The sequence below is a fragment of the Zootoca vivipara genome, chromosome 1 (assembly GCF_963506605.1).
Source record: "Zootoca vivipara chromosome 1, rZooViv1.1, whole genome shotgun sequence".
NCBI lineage: Eukaryota > Metazoa > Chordata > Lepidosauria > Squamata > Lacertidae > Zootoca > Zootoca vivipara.
In genome coordinates, this window is record NC_083276.1 from 117,783,804 (window position 1) to 117,800,787 (window position 16,984).

Sequence of the window (16,984 nt, forward strand, 5' to 3'; positions counted from 1 at the left end):
ATGGCACAGTGATAGAAGGCAAGCAGCAGCTTTTGTGGAAGATGGTTTTTCCTTAAAATTCTGGAAAAATACAGTCTCTGCTGCGCCTTCTTCACAAGCCCACTTGTATTAACACTCCATTTATTGTTTTATTTAAGGAATTTCTCACCTGCCCTTCATCACAAGGTCCCAGGGTGGGTTACAACCATAGAATCCTGAAATCCATTTAAAACAAACCAAGGAATGTACATAAAACAATAGAGGTGGCCCCACAAGTATCAAATGTCAAAGGCTAGTGGGTGGATGTGTGTTCAGGTAGGTCAATGGCCTGAGAGAGCCAGCTGTAGGCTCAAAATAGATGCAAGGCACCAGATGTTTCTTCCCCCAGACCATGACAGTAGAGATTAAAACATCCTCAAACACTGCTATCATGGTGTTCTGTTTTGTTTTTAAAGAGAGTTTCTAGATTTTGAAATACGAACACATTTAAAACGTTAAAGAGAATCTGAAAGCACTTTAAGAGAAACTGGATCACATACAGTACTGCATTTGGACTTGTATCAAGTTATATATAGCGTCTACCTTTCCGGCATAGTGTTGAATGCCAAAACACAGCTCCACTCGCTTGGGTCTCCAGAAGTACTTGCATCGTAAATTATCTTCAAATTTATCTAATGGTTTAAAGAAGAGGGAAACATAATTACTAGTCCATTCTCTGAACCACAGACGGGCCTTGGCAGTTATGTGGGGATGCTTCCTGCCCACATAGACAAACTATTGTGTTTTTCTTTGTGCAGCAATGGCGGCAGCCCACACTTCTTTCTTTGACATCTCTCACGACTCTTTTGTTCTTTCTTTCTGTTTGCTTTGAAAAGGAATTATCCTAGCGAACCAACGGGTAAGTCACTTTCCCCTCGCATTTCTGTCACCCTCCTACCACTTCCCAGCTATTTATGGAAAGCTGCCGGAGGATTGCCAGCAGAGATTGCCAATATCCGTCTTATTTTGCCTTACTTTTTTCTTTACAAAGCAAAGCTGCAACATTTAGGATATATCTTGAGAACTACTCACAGCCCTACTACAAGCCACAAGTATAAGATTCTGGAAATTCAGAGAGTCAGTAGTGAGTGACGCCTGAAGGGAGAAAGTGTGTTGTCTTTGTGTTGTGTTGTGTTGTGTTGTGGTGTGGCAGGTTGGTCAGTGTTATCATCCCCACTGTATTAATAGTGGCAGTGGGGGGGGGGTATTAAGGCAGAAAAGAAGAATGGCTTCTCTAAGGCCCAGTTCATTGGATACATGCCAGAGATTAAAATTAAAGTGCAAATAATTGTTTCACAATTCTGTCCTCTTAACACCTATGCTTCTGTAGTTTCATTAAGGATGGCAAGACAGTTTATAGAAGGGGAGAGGCCTTTAAAGCTCAAAATGGCCAGATGTTTCACAAAGATCAAACTTTCTGGATGCTACCAGCTTTATTAAATAATTTTTCCATGTCGTGTGCAACTGCATTAATTTTCTTCACCTGACATTTATTTCATATTTGATATACAGGTAGGTTTAGAACAACAGTTGACTAACATATATAGGGTAAGGTTAAAAAAAAAAAGTCAGCTTCGACATTAGCAGAAATAGCACCAGTGTCTATTTTCCTGCTATCACCACTGGAGCGGGAAGTCTAAGCAGAAAACAGAATTTGTTGTCCCAATATTAGCAGATGTCTAGGGTGGGTTGCACAAATTTCCCAGTGTTTGACCAGCTGGCATAAAATGAGTAGCAACAAACAGTTTTTGTTTAATTAGTAGGGAGCTAGCCAAAGCCAATAGAGCAAACAAGTAGCCAATAATAATAATAATAATAATAATAATAATAATAATAATAATAAATCTCTGTGCTGCTCCCACGAGCCCATTCCTGAATCACGCAACCATTTTTGATCCAGAGGAGTCACTGCAAAGTGATCCACTTTTTACATTGCGAAATAGTTTCAGAGCTACTCTCAAATAAGCTCTGTATATTCAATTTTCATGGAAAATGCTGATTTTCTAACATTTTTCTGGATGTGGCAAACAACAGTTGGGCCCTCAAGGAGATGTTTCCACATGACCATGTCGTTTTTGGCAATGGCGACATGAATCATCCCATGCTTTTTCTTTAACTCACTACTGTATTTCCAATGCAATGGTCTGGCCAGGTCATTCACATCCAGAGATGCTGTTGCACATGCAGAATGAAGTTCCCTTGGTGGTGGTGGGGTACCCCTGCCTTTTCGTGATTCTCTTTTCCTGCTATAGTCAGGGAAGGGATAACATTTTTTATTTGTTCTTTTGCCTTTTTTTTTTACAGATGGTTGTTTGAAAATTTCTGTAAATGTTTTGAGAGCTGCAGCATGAAAAGAAGCAAACTGGTACAAGCATGCAAGTCCTCTAACCCCCAGGAATAGGTTTTCAGGAGGGAAAGCAGGCTGTGCCCTGGACAGGGAAGCGAGAGGATGGAAAGTTCTATTGGCATCAGAAGAGTTCTGCTCCATTCATGGGACAGAAGCTAGGATCCAAGCCAATGACACCAGAACCTCCTATGGGTCTTCAAGGTGAGCTAATATTAACAGCGCTCCTACCGGTAGTAGATAACAGACCCCTATCAATTAAATGCTTTTGAATTATGGTGCTGGAGGAGATTCTTGAGAGTCCCATGGACTGCAAGAAGATCAAACCTATCCATTCTGAAGGAAATCAGCCCTGAGTGCTCACTGGAAGGACAGAACCTGAAGCTGAGTCTCCAATACTTTGGCCACCTCATGAGAAGAGAAGACTCCCTAGAAAAGACCCTGATGCTGGGAAAGATGGAGGGCACCAGGAGAAGGGGACGACAGAGGACGAGATGGTTGGACAGTGTTCTCGAAGCTACGAACAAGAGTTTAGTCAAACTGCGGGAGGCAGTGGAAGACAGGAGTGCCTGGCGTGCTCTGGTCCATGGGGTCACGAAGAGTCGGACACGACTAAACAACTAAACAACAACAAATCAATTAAAACCGAAACCGAAAAGCAGTGAGCTGTATGGAGAAAATTCCAATGGGCAAAGCTCATGAAGAGCACACGGGGACTTAATAGGTTGACCAAAGCAACAGAGATTTAATACATGGTTATGAGTTAAAGCAATATGAAAATATCTATGGCCCTCTATATATATAAAATCACAGTTGAGGATTACTGGACATGGCGTACCAACTAAAGTAAGGTCTGTTGCCTGGGGAAACCGGCTTTCTTCATCAAGCAGAGAAAGTAGCCCCATTGGTTTCTGAAGGAATGTGTCCAGGAGTGGCCTGTTGTCTTCATAGTCAACTATAGGAGCATCAATTCCTTCATTCTGATATTCCATCTAAAGCAAGATTTATGAAAGTCAGCAAATTTAAATGTCACCCCTATCAGCTGTCTCTTCTTGCCCAGTGTGATTTATTTACAAAGCTGGCAACAGAGCGAGGCAAACCACTGCAACACACATTTTATCTGATGGTTAAATGAAGGTAAATCCGCTCTTTTCCAGGCATCTTGCAGACATCCTCCCCCCTTGGTTAATTTCCATATAATTAAAGCTTATACAAGATTCATATTGTTGAAATATCGCAGAGATCAGTCATGCTTGTGTTGTGCCCAGCAATGGCATTCTGTTTTCACAAACACTACATGTGAAACCCGCTACAAGGTGCCAAGCCCAAATTGTTGGGGTCCAAGTTGTAGGATAAGCAGCCGTTATCAGACCTTTGTTCTTCCCATTCTACCATGTGAACCCTACCAGCAAGGTCTATGAAGAATGCTCCAAACTCAGACCGTGTGGCTTAAGCAAGCTATCTTTCTGCTTCTATACAAATAATTTAGAAACATTTACCACTTTGGAATCTGAGTTTTCCTGCCTGTGTTTTTATTACTGCTGCATGGAAAAGCACATGAATCTGACCTTCAAAGAGTTTGTAAGTAAATCATTTTTAACTTCCAAATGTGTGGTCTCTTTCTATGCTAAGGGAAGAGGGGAACTTTGGAAGCAACTTAAACAGGGATGATTTAAAGGTCTTTATATCCACACTTTATTTTGCTGCATATTATTTTGTAATTTTAAATCTCTGCTGGGGTTCTCTCACCAAAGAGTACCATACTTGCCCCAAACCTGGATCCAGACATCCAGGGAATTCTCCTTTTATTATACACCATCTCTTTTATCTTTAACCAAAAATACCAACATAAATTTCATTAGTCACCTTATTGTTTTTCTCTTAAGCTTCATATGGGAATCCCCCCAAGCAATATTTATCTCTCAAGATATACCCAATATCACTCTAACCATATATAAGGGAGGAGATAAATTAAGGAAAAAGTTCCAGTCATCTCCTATGGTTCACTCCTCTCACAAGCCCCAAGTTTAGCCTAGAGACATTGATACAGAGCCAGCCAATGGTAATAAAGTAAACTTTGCCTGCTCAAGTGCAAAGATGTGTTGATTGAAATAAAACTGGATCTGCTCATTTGCAATGTTTATGCACAGCTGTTCAAAGGAGTTTCTTGTGAAGTTCTCAAATCCGAAAATATCCAGTATACCAACATTCATTCCACTTTCTGCATTGCTGGGTAGAAAAAACATACAAAATCCATAACTGAAACATCATTGGAAACCAGTTTTGTACATGCAAGTTCAGCTCTATCTGTTTTATATTTTATTTTAATCGTGTTCAATTTATTGCTTTGAAAACTATTGAAAGGTATGATACTAAATAAAATAAATGATGTAATAAGTTGTGCAAGACTCTCAGCATTGAAAAGATATAGGAAGAATGCCTTGGCAGAAATGCAAAGCGCGTTTTGGACTCCCTGAAAGTGCAAAACTACAGTTATTCACTGCACACGAAGTCCTTGCATTCAAGCCTATGTGAACTCTTCCACTAGATTATATAATTAAATGTTTCCATATGCCCATAAAATAATTGTACAGCACAATTCCTCATTTATCAATAGCTCACTAAATGCCATTTTATTATTTGGGGGATCTTAATGCAATTGGCATAATCCACCTTCCTTGCAGCCCACCACACAGCTAAACTTGTATATGAGCTGCTAAATCAGCTCAGGTAACTTTTAGCGACAGTTTTAAGTGTGAACACATCACGTTAAACGTTTTGTACACGATAGCCTTATCGTTGAAAGGACTTCAGTAGCTTTTCACCATAAAGCAGACTAACTTTTAAAAACATCGCTTTGTGATGTCTTTTCAAAGAGTTTGATGGGATTTTAACCCCACACTGATCCCATTGACCTACTTGGTTAAATCCCAGCCAGCTCTTCGAAAACACTGGAGTTAACGTCCTGGAAACAAAAATGCAGAATCACAGCATGGAGGCCATTTAGAGGCATTATTCTAAAACAAACAGTAAATTCCTCCCGTAAAATAAAAAGAAATATATAGACACAGAAGACTCCCCCAGCACACATGCTGCTTTTTGATGTGTGGACTTGCCATATATTTTTATCAGGCTGCAGCAGGGTATTTATGCGATTTACGATCCAGCTGAAGAGTCGGCCATAAAGTGCCTTTGACATGGCATCTCGCACATCGGCTGCTTTGTCTACCGTGTTTGTCCGGATAATAGTCTCGCCTCGTGTCACAACGCAATGAGAGGTGAGCGCTTCCTGAAGTTCCTCTGAGCCAATGCTCAACAGGGCCGCGGCTGAAAGATGACACACAGACATGTTGGGATGAGATGGAAGCTGTTGGCCTTGGGCAGACATCTTGTGTGAAACTGGTCTTTTCTTAGTCATATTCTACTACTGCAGGGCTGGCTAACCTGTGGCTGTTGTTGGACTCCATCTCCCATCAGCCCCAGCCGGCATGGCTAACTGTCAGGAATGGTGGGAGTCGTAGTCTGACAACACCTAGAGGGCCACAGGTCCCCCATCCCTGCCCTACAAGTCCTCTGAAGTACAATCCACAGACTCCCCCCCCCCACAAATATTTACCATTATCTAAGGCTTCGGCATTGGGCACTTCGCTTTTATCGGTTTGATGTTGTGAGGAAATGGCAGCAAATTCAATATTTCCTGTATTTAAGATCCCAGCCAGAATTCGATACACTGAGTGCACTTCCTGCAAACAACAGGAAGAGCGAGAACTCTTCAGAAGTCAGAACTCGAAGCACCAGCAGACTTCAGACTCAACACTTCAGAGCCCACCCACACTGCAGGCGGAGGGTGTAACCAGTGGCATAGTGTGGGAGGGCCAGAGGGGCAGTGGCCCCGGGTGAAAAATGCTGAGAGAGGTGCAGCCAGGCACCCCGACAGGCTCCCTCAGCATGGCTGAGCTCCTGCCGCCTTCTGGAGCAAGACAAGTATCTTCGTGGCAGCAGATTGAAAAGTCACTACTTACCTCATCCGTAAACCCTATGATCCTAAAACAATGCTGGATTGCTTCAAACTGTGTCCCATAGGATTCTTTACTTATAATGTCATGCATCACCCTTCCTGTGTCGTTATCAATGTACCTAAATAAAAAGAGATAAAATTCATTCACAAGGTGGCTGATGCTGGAGCCTGTCTAGAACCCAAACCCAACAGGTACAGGAGTTTGTCTTAGGAACCCTACATTTGTAAGAGCATTGGAAATTCACAGTAAATAAAACACTCTGCATGCACAAAGAGACACTCTCAGATTCATCCTTGGAGAGCTCTCCTTGGAGAGCTGAACCACAAAATTGTAAAGGGGTTTGGGAGCTGAGCATTGTGCTCAGATTAAGCCTTGATGAAAGCTTGATTTCAATTAAACTGAACTCAGTAGGTTGTACCCAATGGTATATTTGCACTTCTGGTTGTCCAAGGCATGGCACCCAGTTTTCACTGACCTCCCGAGTCCCTACACCATCAGCTACAGCGGCAACATATTTCAAACTATTCTGGGTGGTTTCTCAGACCTTCAGGGGGCAGGGGGATTTGGAGTGGGTAGTGGGGGCCTGGAGAAAGCCATGTGCACAACCTTGCCAGAGTGCAAATCCAGCGCTGGATCCACTCTTTAGAAAGGAGAATCTACCTTTAAGCAAATTCATAAGCTTGGTGGTAATGGTAGCATCTTACAAATGGAAGATATGACTTCAGTCTAGACTGCAATATCTACAAACATATAAAGCCACTCCCTGGGTATTATTTTGACCAGTCTTTTGTTGATAATGCTAGTATTTCATTTTCATTTTCTGTAAACCTTTCTGAGGTTTTATTAAATACAGCGGTACTTTGGTTCTCAAGTGCCTTGGTTCTCAAACGCCTTGGTACTCAAAGAGCTTGGAACCCAAACACTGCAAACCCAGGGTTAGGGTTAGGGTTAGGGTTAGGGTTAGGGTTAGGGTTAGGGTTAGGGTTAGGGTTAGGGTCAGGGTCAGGGTCAGGGTCAGGGTTACTTCTGCAAACCCAGAAGTAAGTGTTCTAGGGCTTGCCGATCAGAAGATCGGTGGTTTGAATCCCCGCGACGGGGTGAGCTCCCGTTGCTTGGTCCCTGCTCCTGCCAACCTAGCAGTTCGAAAGCACGTCAAAGTGCAAGTAGATAAATAGGTACCACTCTGGCGGGAGGGTAAATGGCGTTTCCGTGTGCTGCTCTGGTTTTGCCAGAAGCGGCTTAGTCATGCTGGCCACATGACCCGGAAGCTGTACGCCGGCTCCCTCAGCCAATAAAGCGACCCCAATAGCGTCCACGACTCTTTTTAAGGCTACAAACAGCAAGTTGTGGGACAGGCGAAACCTGCTCTACCCTCCCCCCCGCCTTACAAAACTAGATCGAAATTTTTTAGCCACTAATAACATAGTTGAAAACTTCTTTTCTTACTCCCATGTACAGTACGTGAATGACTCTTCCAATACAGTGAAGAGAAAAGCACTGCATCTGGGGTGAAATTAAAACCTATCCTCCTCGTCTGACACTGCGTAGCCCACGCCTCACGGGGATTCAACATAACCCTATGTGCAAACGGAGAGAGAGAGAGATTTTATCCCCTCTCTGCCTATCCTATAATGTAGTTGTCCAAAGGGTTGCCATGATGCTGTTATTTTGAAATGGGTATCCTTAGTCAATAAAACCAGACAAGTTCATAAAGTTAATGTAGAAAACAACAACAACACACACTTGAAAGTTGACACAATGGAATATGTAAGTGCAACTCCGTCCTTATAGGCCAATTACCCAAGTAATAATAATGTACAGATTTAAAAACAATTCATTTGGGTTTATTTGCATAATGTTAACACGTACCATTAACTCTGAAACCAACTATTTTGAAAAACAACAACAGATGCAATTCAAGAGAGTGAAAAAAAAGCTTAGTTTTATTTTTGATTCACATAGTTAAAGGAGTTGGGAATCCATTTAGCCCAGCAGCCCAAATCTCGACCTCTTCTACCTGCTGTGAGCAAACTTGACAGGTGGGAAGGACTAGCCACTTGTCAATCAGCTGGGGTCACAGCAATTTCAGGTGACTGACATCAATCCCATTTCAAAGGAGGACACTGAAGCACAACCTCATTTGAAGATGCTCTCCAAGTATTAGGCAAACAGGATCCCTTCAGGCGACTATCATTAAGGGGGAGAAGTCTATTCAGGTGGGAAAATATTCTTAAAATTGTGGAATTGGAAAGGACCCCCATCTAGTCTAACCCCCGGCCTAACATGGGGCTCAAACTCACAATCCTGAGATTTAATCTCTTGCTCTATCGACTGAGCTAACATAACACTGCACAAGGGAATCCATCAAAAACGGACCACCGAGTGGATTTCCTTCCATCTGTCCATTCAACCCCCATTACAGCGTGGACTCTTGTTGCGAAAGCCATTTAGTTCTCTAGAACTTTTTGAAAACATGTGCACATTATGCACAAAGGCATACAGTACAACCTATATTCACGATACAGGTACCTCTTCCTTTTTATTGTTTCTGAGGCGGTCAATATACCCTTAGACTGTAGGATTGCAGTCCCGGGGACAGATTCAACTAATGAGTCCTGCTACCGGAAGCCTGCACAAGGACTTCCCCTAGGGCAATGGGGCTTTTCTTCCTCTTCTCCCCTGCACCTCTCCAAATTGGCTCAGGGACAGATGGACCCAAGACACCAGAACAGTGCATGTGGGAGGGAAGAGGGGGGGGAAAAGATTTTTTCATCTTGCAAGGTAAAATGCTTACACACTGACAGAACGATTATTAAAGTGCTACAATGGATCCTTCCCTTAATGTGCTTCCTATTGTGAATTTTAAAACCCAATGAAATGCGTTTTCAATCCAATTATTTTCAAATGGAAATAATTTGCATCTTTGCTACCTGTAGATCTGATCTTCGGTTAAAGGAGGAGAACCATCCGGATTTGACTGCCCATTTTTGTCCATCCTAAAATCTTGTTTTAAAAGTAACATGAAATTTAAAATTCTCCTCCCTGCTGAAATTGTATTGACTTTTAACTAAACTGAGATGGGATGCAAGGTAAAAACTGAACTGTGAAATCAAGGAGGCGAGAGTGGCTGCATTCCTAACCCCACTTACTTGATGATAATAATAATAATAATAATAATAATAATAATAATAATAATAATAAATTTACATGTCATCCATCTGACTGGGTTGCCCCAGCCACTCTGCGCAGCTTCCAACAAATTATTCTGATCGGCAAGCCCTAGGCTCTGTGGTTTAGACCACAGCGGCACCTGCATCCCGTCCCTACTGTCTACTAAAGCTAAAAACTACAGTTTTAAAAAGTATACGGAAAAAAAGCTTGTGCAAAAAAGGCCAACTGCAGTTCAATAGAAAATAACAAAGTGAACTGGCATGTTTGTACATCACTGTTTACAAGGTCTATGCCTGGCACTTGGACAGAACTGCAAGGCCCGACCTTTACCTGTCCTGTACCCAATATATTCCCCTTGATGTCAGGTGTAGAGCAGGTGGGCATGGCTTGGCAAAACAGCATCACAGTCAAATTCCCATCTTATCTACCGGTATCCACTTTTACACATGATAGGCTGACAAAGGGTCCTTAAGGGTTGGGGAAGGGTTAAGGGATATTCTAACTCAAGTATCATGCTGGAAGCAACAGCTAATCAATACCTAATTACAACTGGCATTAAAATCAAATTAGTAATGGGTTACCTGGGAGGCTTTTTCTCAGGCAGGTTATATTCAAAGAGTTTTTTCTGGTGATAAAGGCCAGCATATATATAATAAAATATGTGGAAGTTTTTCTCCCCTCTGTTAAAGAAAAAAAAAGTTACTTTGATGGCTTATATAGTAACATATTAAATACGTCATACCTCTATACACAACACTTTTATTACACGTGCAAACTTATGTATATTCCATATACCTACATACATTGTGCATATGCCTATTCTCACAACCGCACTGTTTCTCTTGGGAGGTAAAGGTAAAGGGACCTCTGACCATTAGGTCCAGTCGCGGATGACTCTGGGGTTGCGGCACTCATCTCGCTTTAATGGCTGAGGGAGCCGGCATTTGTCCACAGACAGCTGGTCATGTGGCCAGCATGACTAAGTCGCTTTTGGCGAACCAGAGCAGTGCACGGGAACTCTGTTTACCTTCCCGCTGGAGTGGTACCTATTTATCTACTTGCACTTTGATGTGCTTTTGAACTGCTAGGTGGTCAGGAGCTGGGACCGAGCAACGGGAGCTCACCCCGTCGCAGGGATTCGAACCACCGAAAAGTTCTTCTCATGTTGCTATTCTCTGCACCTCCCTCAGGTGAGGAACATGGAGAATAGCCACTGATGCAGACTAAAGTATCTGGGCTGGTTTATGTAGAAAGAGGTGGCCCTTGAGGTATCGGGGTCCTGAGTAGCATAATGTGTTATAGGCCAAAACCAGCACTTTCAATTCAGTCTGGAAACTAATTAGTAGTTGATGCAGTTGGGCCAGGATCGGTGTGCCCCATCCTGCCCTAGTGCGCAACCTGGCTGCACAAACCGTACTTTTCCATGTATAAGACTAGGTTTTTTTAAAACTCTAAAATAAGGTTAGAAATTGGGGGGGGGGCATATTATACACAGATAGTGCATATGTATATTTTCTTAAATTGGAGTCCCTAAAAGTAGGAGGTGTCTTATACATGGGGGTGTCTTATACACGGAAAAATACAGTATACTTCAGAGGTCAGCAACCTTTTTCAGCCATGGGCCGGTCCACCGTCCCTCAGACCATGTGGACTATATTTTGGGAAAAAATATGAACAAATTCCTATGCCCCACAAATAACCCAGAGGTGCATTTTAAATAAAAGGCCACATTCTACTCATGTAAAAACATGCTGATTCCCGGACTGTGCACGAGCTGGATTGAGAAGGCATTTGGGCCACATCTGGCCCACAGGCCTTAGGTTGCCTACCCCTGGTTTACTTGAACTCTGATAATGCCTCTTGCTTAGAATAAATTGCATTGAAAATATTGCCGCACGTGTGTGTGTGTTTTCTATGAAGGTAAAATTGCTTCTAGCTGGCGGGTGGGCGGGAGCAAAATTTATACCTACACAGCTTGTTTTATAACTCTGGATTTTTCCAGTAGATATTCGGAAATCTTTGCTCCCATCACAGCTCCTGTTGGTGTAAACATCATTTCCAGGTATTTCCCAAAACGGCTGGAGTTGTCATTGATGGCAGTGCAGGCATTTCCAAAGGCTTCAACCAGGGGGTTCACCTGGAGAATCTTCTCCCGCAAAGCACGATTGCTAGCCTTCACAGATGGGAACAGGTTACAAGGGATTCCCCAGTTGAAGAAAGCTTGCTTAAAACATGAAGATCTCTTTATCCCCCAAAACCTACTCCCGAGGAAAGACGCTCCAGTCCGCTCTGTCTTTAAGAGTTTTATTGTGCATACTATTTACAGTGCAGAGTCATCAGAAAACATGACTGCCTAGTCGCTCCCAGAATCCAGCAATACCGCCTTTTGGTTTCTGGTCCAACATAAGCGCTTGGAGACCCCGAAACGCCTTCCCCTAGCCCTACGCTTACCTTCCAAGTTCCGGACTGCAGAATCCGGGACCGGCAGCCATTTTACACCGGAAGTTGCGTCGATGTAACTTCCGGTGTTGCTTTGCCCTTCTATGGGCACCCAAAATGGCCGTCGCCGGCTTCAAAAGTCGCTTGTACGCATGTCAGGAAGTGTGCCGACGCAACTTCCGGTGCCGCTTCGCCCATCTATGGGCACCAAAATGGCCGCCGCCAACACCGGAAGTCACGTCTATGCATTTCCGGACATGCATAGACGTGACTTTTGAAGCTGGCGACGGCCATTTTGGGTGCCCATAGAAGGGCAAATCGGAAAGAAAAAAAATGGCCGCCGGCAGGAGAAAATACAGTGGTACCTCGGTTTATGAACACAATTGGTTCCGGAAGTCTGTTCATAAACTGAAGCGTTCATAAACTGAAGCGAACTTTCCCATTGAAAGTAATGGAAAGTGGATTAATCCGTTCTAGACGGTCCGCGGAGTAATCGTTCATAAACTGAAGCGAACTTTCCCGTTGAAAGTAATGGAAAGTGGATTAATCCGTTCCAGACGGGTCCGCGGAGTACTTAAACTGAAGCATTCATAAACTGAAACATGGGTGTAATTGGTTCCGGAAGTCTGTTCATAAAGTAATGGAAAGTGAATTAATCTGTTCCAGATGGGTCCGTGACGTTCATAAACCGAAAATTCATAAACCGAGGTGTTCATAAACCGAGGTTCCACTGTAATGGAAAAAAACAGGAGACGAAGTGATACGGGGGACCACCGGGAAAAGGTAAGAAAAAAGGGGTTTTCCCGGGGAAAACGGGAGACTTGGCAGCTATGGCCCTACGTCTGGGCGTGCGCCTCAAATCGGGCGCCAAAAGGGGCTGTATCCCATCTCCCCTCTGTTGGCTGGGATGTTGCTGTGACTCCGCTGCATCGCTGAGCCTTCCTTCCTCTACTGGCCATCTGAGTCGGTGCAAGGGCTCAGCAGCATCTCAGAGCCCTCCCTCCATACCACTCCAGTCCTCCTCTCTCCCTCCTGACCCACTGCTGACGCGATCGCTGGGCGAAGTGCTGGTCACGATGACTGGGGGAGGCTCCCTGTAAGGAGTCCCCCTGACATCCTACAATACACAGGTTTTGTATGACACTGCCAATATTCCTTAAGATGCACCCCTCAAGTCATCTGTGTTGTTAGCAGCCCTATAAAATCTTGCTTTCCCCAATCAGGCCACTACCACACCTGCTTTTGCAACCAGGCAGGATCTATAAGCAGATATCATGAGACAAACGTTTGCATCTAATGCTAAACTGTGGCTAAGCATTATGAGATCAAGTCTAATAGAGCACCAGGACTGGACACTCCCCTCCTGCTCCCCCCAGCATGGTGGTGAGGAGGACTTTTGAATCTTTCACTCCCGTTTTTGGCTAATGGCTTTGCAGCTTAGTCTTACATCAAAGCCCAGGCAAACTGCAGTTAATGTTGACGATGAGTGACCAAAACAAGCCGACTTCAAACTGTGGCCAATTGAAAACAGAAGCAGACATTTCCAATCGTCTCCTTGCAGCCATGCTGGAGGAGAAGATGGGAAGGGGAGCTTGATTTTAGCACTGTGGACAAACGCAGACAGTCCTTTGCACTGCTGACAGACATTCATGCTACATGGCAGTCAATAGATACCTTTCCCAAGAAGGTCAAATGCTGCACAATGAGATGGGCACTTTCGGTCTTCCCAGCACCGCTCTCTCCACTGATGATAATGCACTGAAACACAAAACAGAGGTAAATATGCATCGTTTACAGCTCCAGTGGTTAATCTCCCCAGACATGCACCTTAACAGACCATTAAGACAGCCGAGCATCTTCTTCAATTTGGCGGCCTTTGCAGAGGTCAACAAATCATGCTCAACTTGATTTTAAAATATTGCTTAAACAAGAAGCTCTCTTGCTTCTTGCACAATGATAGGCATTGGGTTAAAGAACAATAAAATCAGTGGGAAAAGTCAAAAGTATAGTCAGTTTAAAAGCACATATGATACCAAATGCACCGGCTCCACGTAATGTTATAACCTCATGTTATGGCATTATATTCCCCAACGAAGAAGAATGCTCTCAATTAGTGTGATTAATGTGTGAAATATCAGGATTGGGAAAATTTCAAGGTGAACTATCATCCTCTCTTGACATACCTGCACAGTCCTTCTGTCTTTGAATCTAACCTGGTGTCCACCAAAAGTTTGGCACTACATCATCCATGACCATTATGGTGCTGGGGGAGACTCTTGAGAGTCCCATGGACTGCAAGAAGATCAAACCTATCCATTCTGAAGGAAATCAGCCCTGAGTGCTCACTGGAAGGACAGGTCGTGAAGCTGAGGCTCCAATACTTTGGCCACCTCATGAGAAGAGAAGACTCCCTGGAAAAGACCCTGATGTTGGGAAAGATGGAGGGCACTAGGAGAAGGGGACGACAGAGGACGAGATGGTTGGACAGTGTTCTTGAAGCTACGAACATGAGTTTGACCAAACTGCGGGAGGCAGTGGAAGACAGGAGTGCCTGGCGTGCTAGGGTCCATAGGGTCACGAAGAGTCGGACATGACTAAACGACTAAACAACAACAACATCCATGACCATTGGCCTTGCTGGCCAGAACTGTTGGGATTTATAGTCCAAAACACCTGGAAGAAACCAGGTTGGGGTACAGAGAAGTCCCTTTACATTACCTGCAAAATGTCAGCCACAGAACCTTTCAGGTTCTGGGTCTGGTCATTCCAGGTCAAGAATCGGCACGCAAGTGAGCCAGGCAAACATAGCATCGTGAAGCTGGAAGGGACCACATGAGACTCTGTTGCTGGTCATCTCATTCAAATTGATAAACATGGCTGTGCCAAGTCAACAAGGCTAGGATCAGATTGCCTCTGGATGCCCTGGAATCAACCTTTGTCAGATAGCTGCTGTGGAATATCATATTTATACAGCTTGTTCCCTTTGCTGCAACTTGAGCCAGGTGGGCCAGAGTCATGGAAGTTTAAGTGGAGCTAGGGGTCTAAGTGGAGCTAGGGGGTGCATGCTGTATCTTGACAGGAATGCTGTTCCACAGAACAGGGGCAGCCACACTGAAGACGTTGTTCCAAATTACTGGGGTGGTGGTCTGATCTCTTTGGAACATGCGGGAGAAGTTCTCTGGTGGAACCTACCGGGTAGGTAAGAAAGAAAGCAGTCTCTCAAGATTTGATTTTTTTGAAAGACATCCTGGGAATCCATTGAAGGTTACAGTATAAACCAAATAAATATTTCAGTTTTGTTTGTTTGTTTTGAATTTATATACCGCCCTATACCCAGAGGTCACAGGGCGGTTCACAGAAAAGATCGCAATATATAAAATTAAAATAAAACAATAACCCAATAACACCCCCTCAAAAAGACCCACATTTTAAAAGGGTATAGGATGTCAATCAGGTCAACCAAAGGCCTGGTTAAAAATGAACATTTTTGCCTGGTGCCTAAAGCTGTATAATGAAGGCGCCAGGCGAACTTCCCTGGGGAGAGCATTCCACAGACGGGGAACCACTGCAGAGAAGACCCGTTCTCATCTTGCCACCCTCTGAATCTCTCGAGGAGGAGGCACATGAAGGAGGGGCTCAGAAGATGATCTCAGGGTCCGGGTAGGTTCAAAGGAAAGAGGTGGTCCTTGAAGTATTGCGGTCCTGAGCCGTTTTAGGCTTTATAGGTTAAAACCAGCACTTTGAACTTGGTATTAGGGTGGTGGAAGGAGGGAGCCAAATGGCTGGTTGTCGTTTCTGGCAGCAGCCATACATTTGCTGTAGTATCTCACTTGGCTCTCCTGGAGTGTCTCAGAAGAACAACCATCCCCATTCTTTGGCTGTGCTCCTTTTGAAAAAGTTGGTCCTCCTAAATTATCACCGTAACCAATGCATTCCGAGATCCTCACATACCGTACTGTGTATTTTAACTCTTTCTCCATTCAGGTTTTCAAACTGGGTCCACCATTTCTAAAGTGCCATATCCCTGTATTTATTTTCTCGGGGTTCTTTAAGATGCGTATTGTATCTAAAAATATACCGACTTGGGATTATTGTACAATCCTGCGGCAAACCGTGCCAAGGAGAAAACTGTCAAATTAAAAGCGCTGCCTTTTGTTAGAGCCAGCAGCCGTCTCTGCGTGCCATAGTTCATGTGAAAAAGTCTTGCAAGATTGCAATCTTTGGGATATAAAGACTCCTGTTTCTGCAGCACTCGACTGCATTTTCATTAAAATCATTGCCATATAATTGGATTTGTGTCCTCATTACAGTTATATTAGAAGTATCCCTATTGTGTTTTTACCATGAAAATGAGTGATCACAGAGTTAATGACTCTCACTTTCTTTGACTTATAGTCACAAGAGTCTGGTACTTCCTAGTCTTCTCCCAAAGTCCAGCAACACACATCTGACCTAAAGGGAGGCATTAATTACTCCCTTGGCAGCATGCAAATTAATTATTGCATGCCCTGGTGATTGAAACCCAGAGTCAGATTAGAAGCCTGCCTACAACACAGTCTTAAACTAGGTAAATTAATTAGGTCATTCCCTTTCCTGAAAGAACTCAGGGAACTATAGTTCTTTTCATCCACCCTAGTCTACCTGTATGACCCAGGTCTGCATCAATACACCCTTAAGTGTTATAAATTGTTTTTAACAAGCTGTGTCATAGGTGGGGGGGGGGATTCAGCAGCAGATAGCTTCTTGCCCCAATACAAGGAACATTAAACATAATCCCATGACTTGCTGTGCATGAATAATCTGACCTACAAAATGCTACTCGTGGGAATAATGAAGCTGAATTTAAAATCTCTTGATTTTGATTCCATATTTTCCCCCAACTGCAGCCTCTAGGATACACGTTTTCAATTTTGTATTTGTCGGGTTCAAATTCAAAATCATAGGTTTACACTTAAAAGCCATGATGTCTGAAGTAGTGCCGGGACCTTCAGAG

At 43.6% G+C, this 16,984-nt stretch overlaps 1 protein-coding gene across 1 annotated transcript in view; it reads right to left on the minus strand.

Moving 5' to 3' along the window:
• Positions 1-16,984, minus strand: part of MYO3B (myosin IIIB) — a 253,454-nt gene that overhangs the window by 107,378 nt on the left and 129,092 nt on the right. Inside the window, exons 14-22 of the mRNA XM_060281215.1 lie at positions 13,666-13,749; positions 11,523-11,725; positions 10,134-10,232; positions 6,385-6,499; positions 5,979-6,105; positions 5,479-5,689; positions 4,444-4,591; positions 3,201-3,354; positions 562-650 (exon numbers count right to left, since the gene is read on the minus strand). Coding sequence (XP_060137198.1) covers positions 562-650; positions 3,201-3,354; positions 4,444-4,591; positions 5,479-5,689; positions 5,979-6,105; positions 6,385-6,499; positions 10,134-10,232; positions 11,523-11,725; positions 13,666-13,749 — 1,230 coding nt within the window. The remainder of the gene's footprint in view (positions 1-561; positions 651-3,200; positions 3,355-4,443; positions 4,592-5,478; positions 5,690-5,978; positions 6,106-6,384; positions 6,500-10,133; positions 10,233-11,522; positions 11,726-13,665; positions 13,750-16,984) is intronic.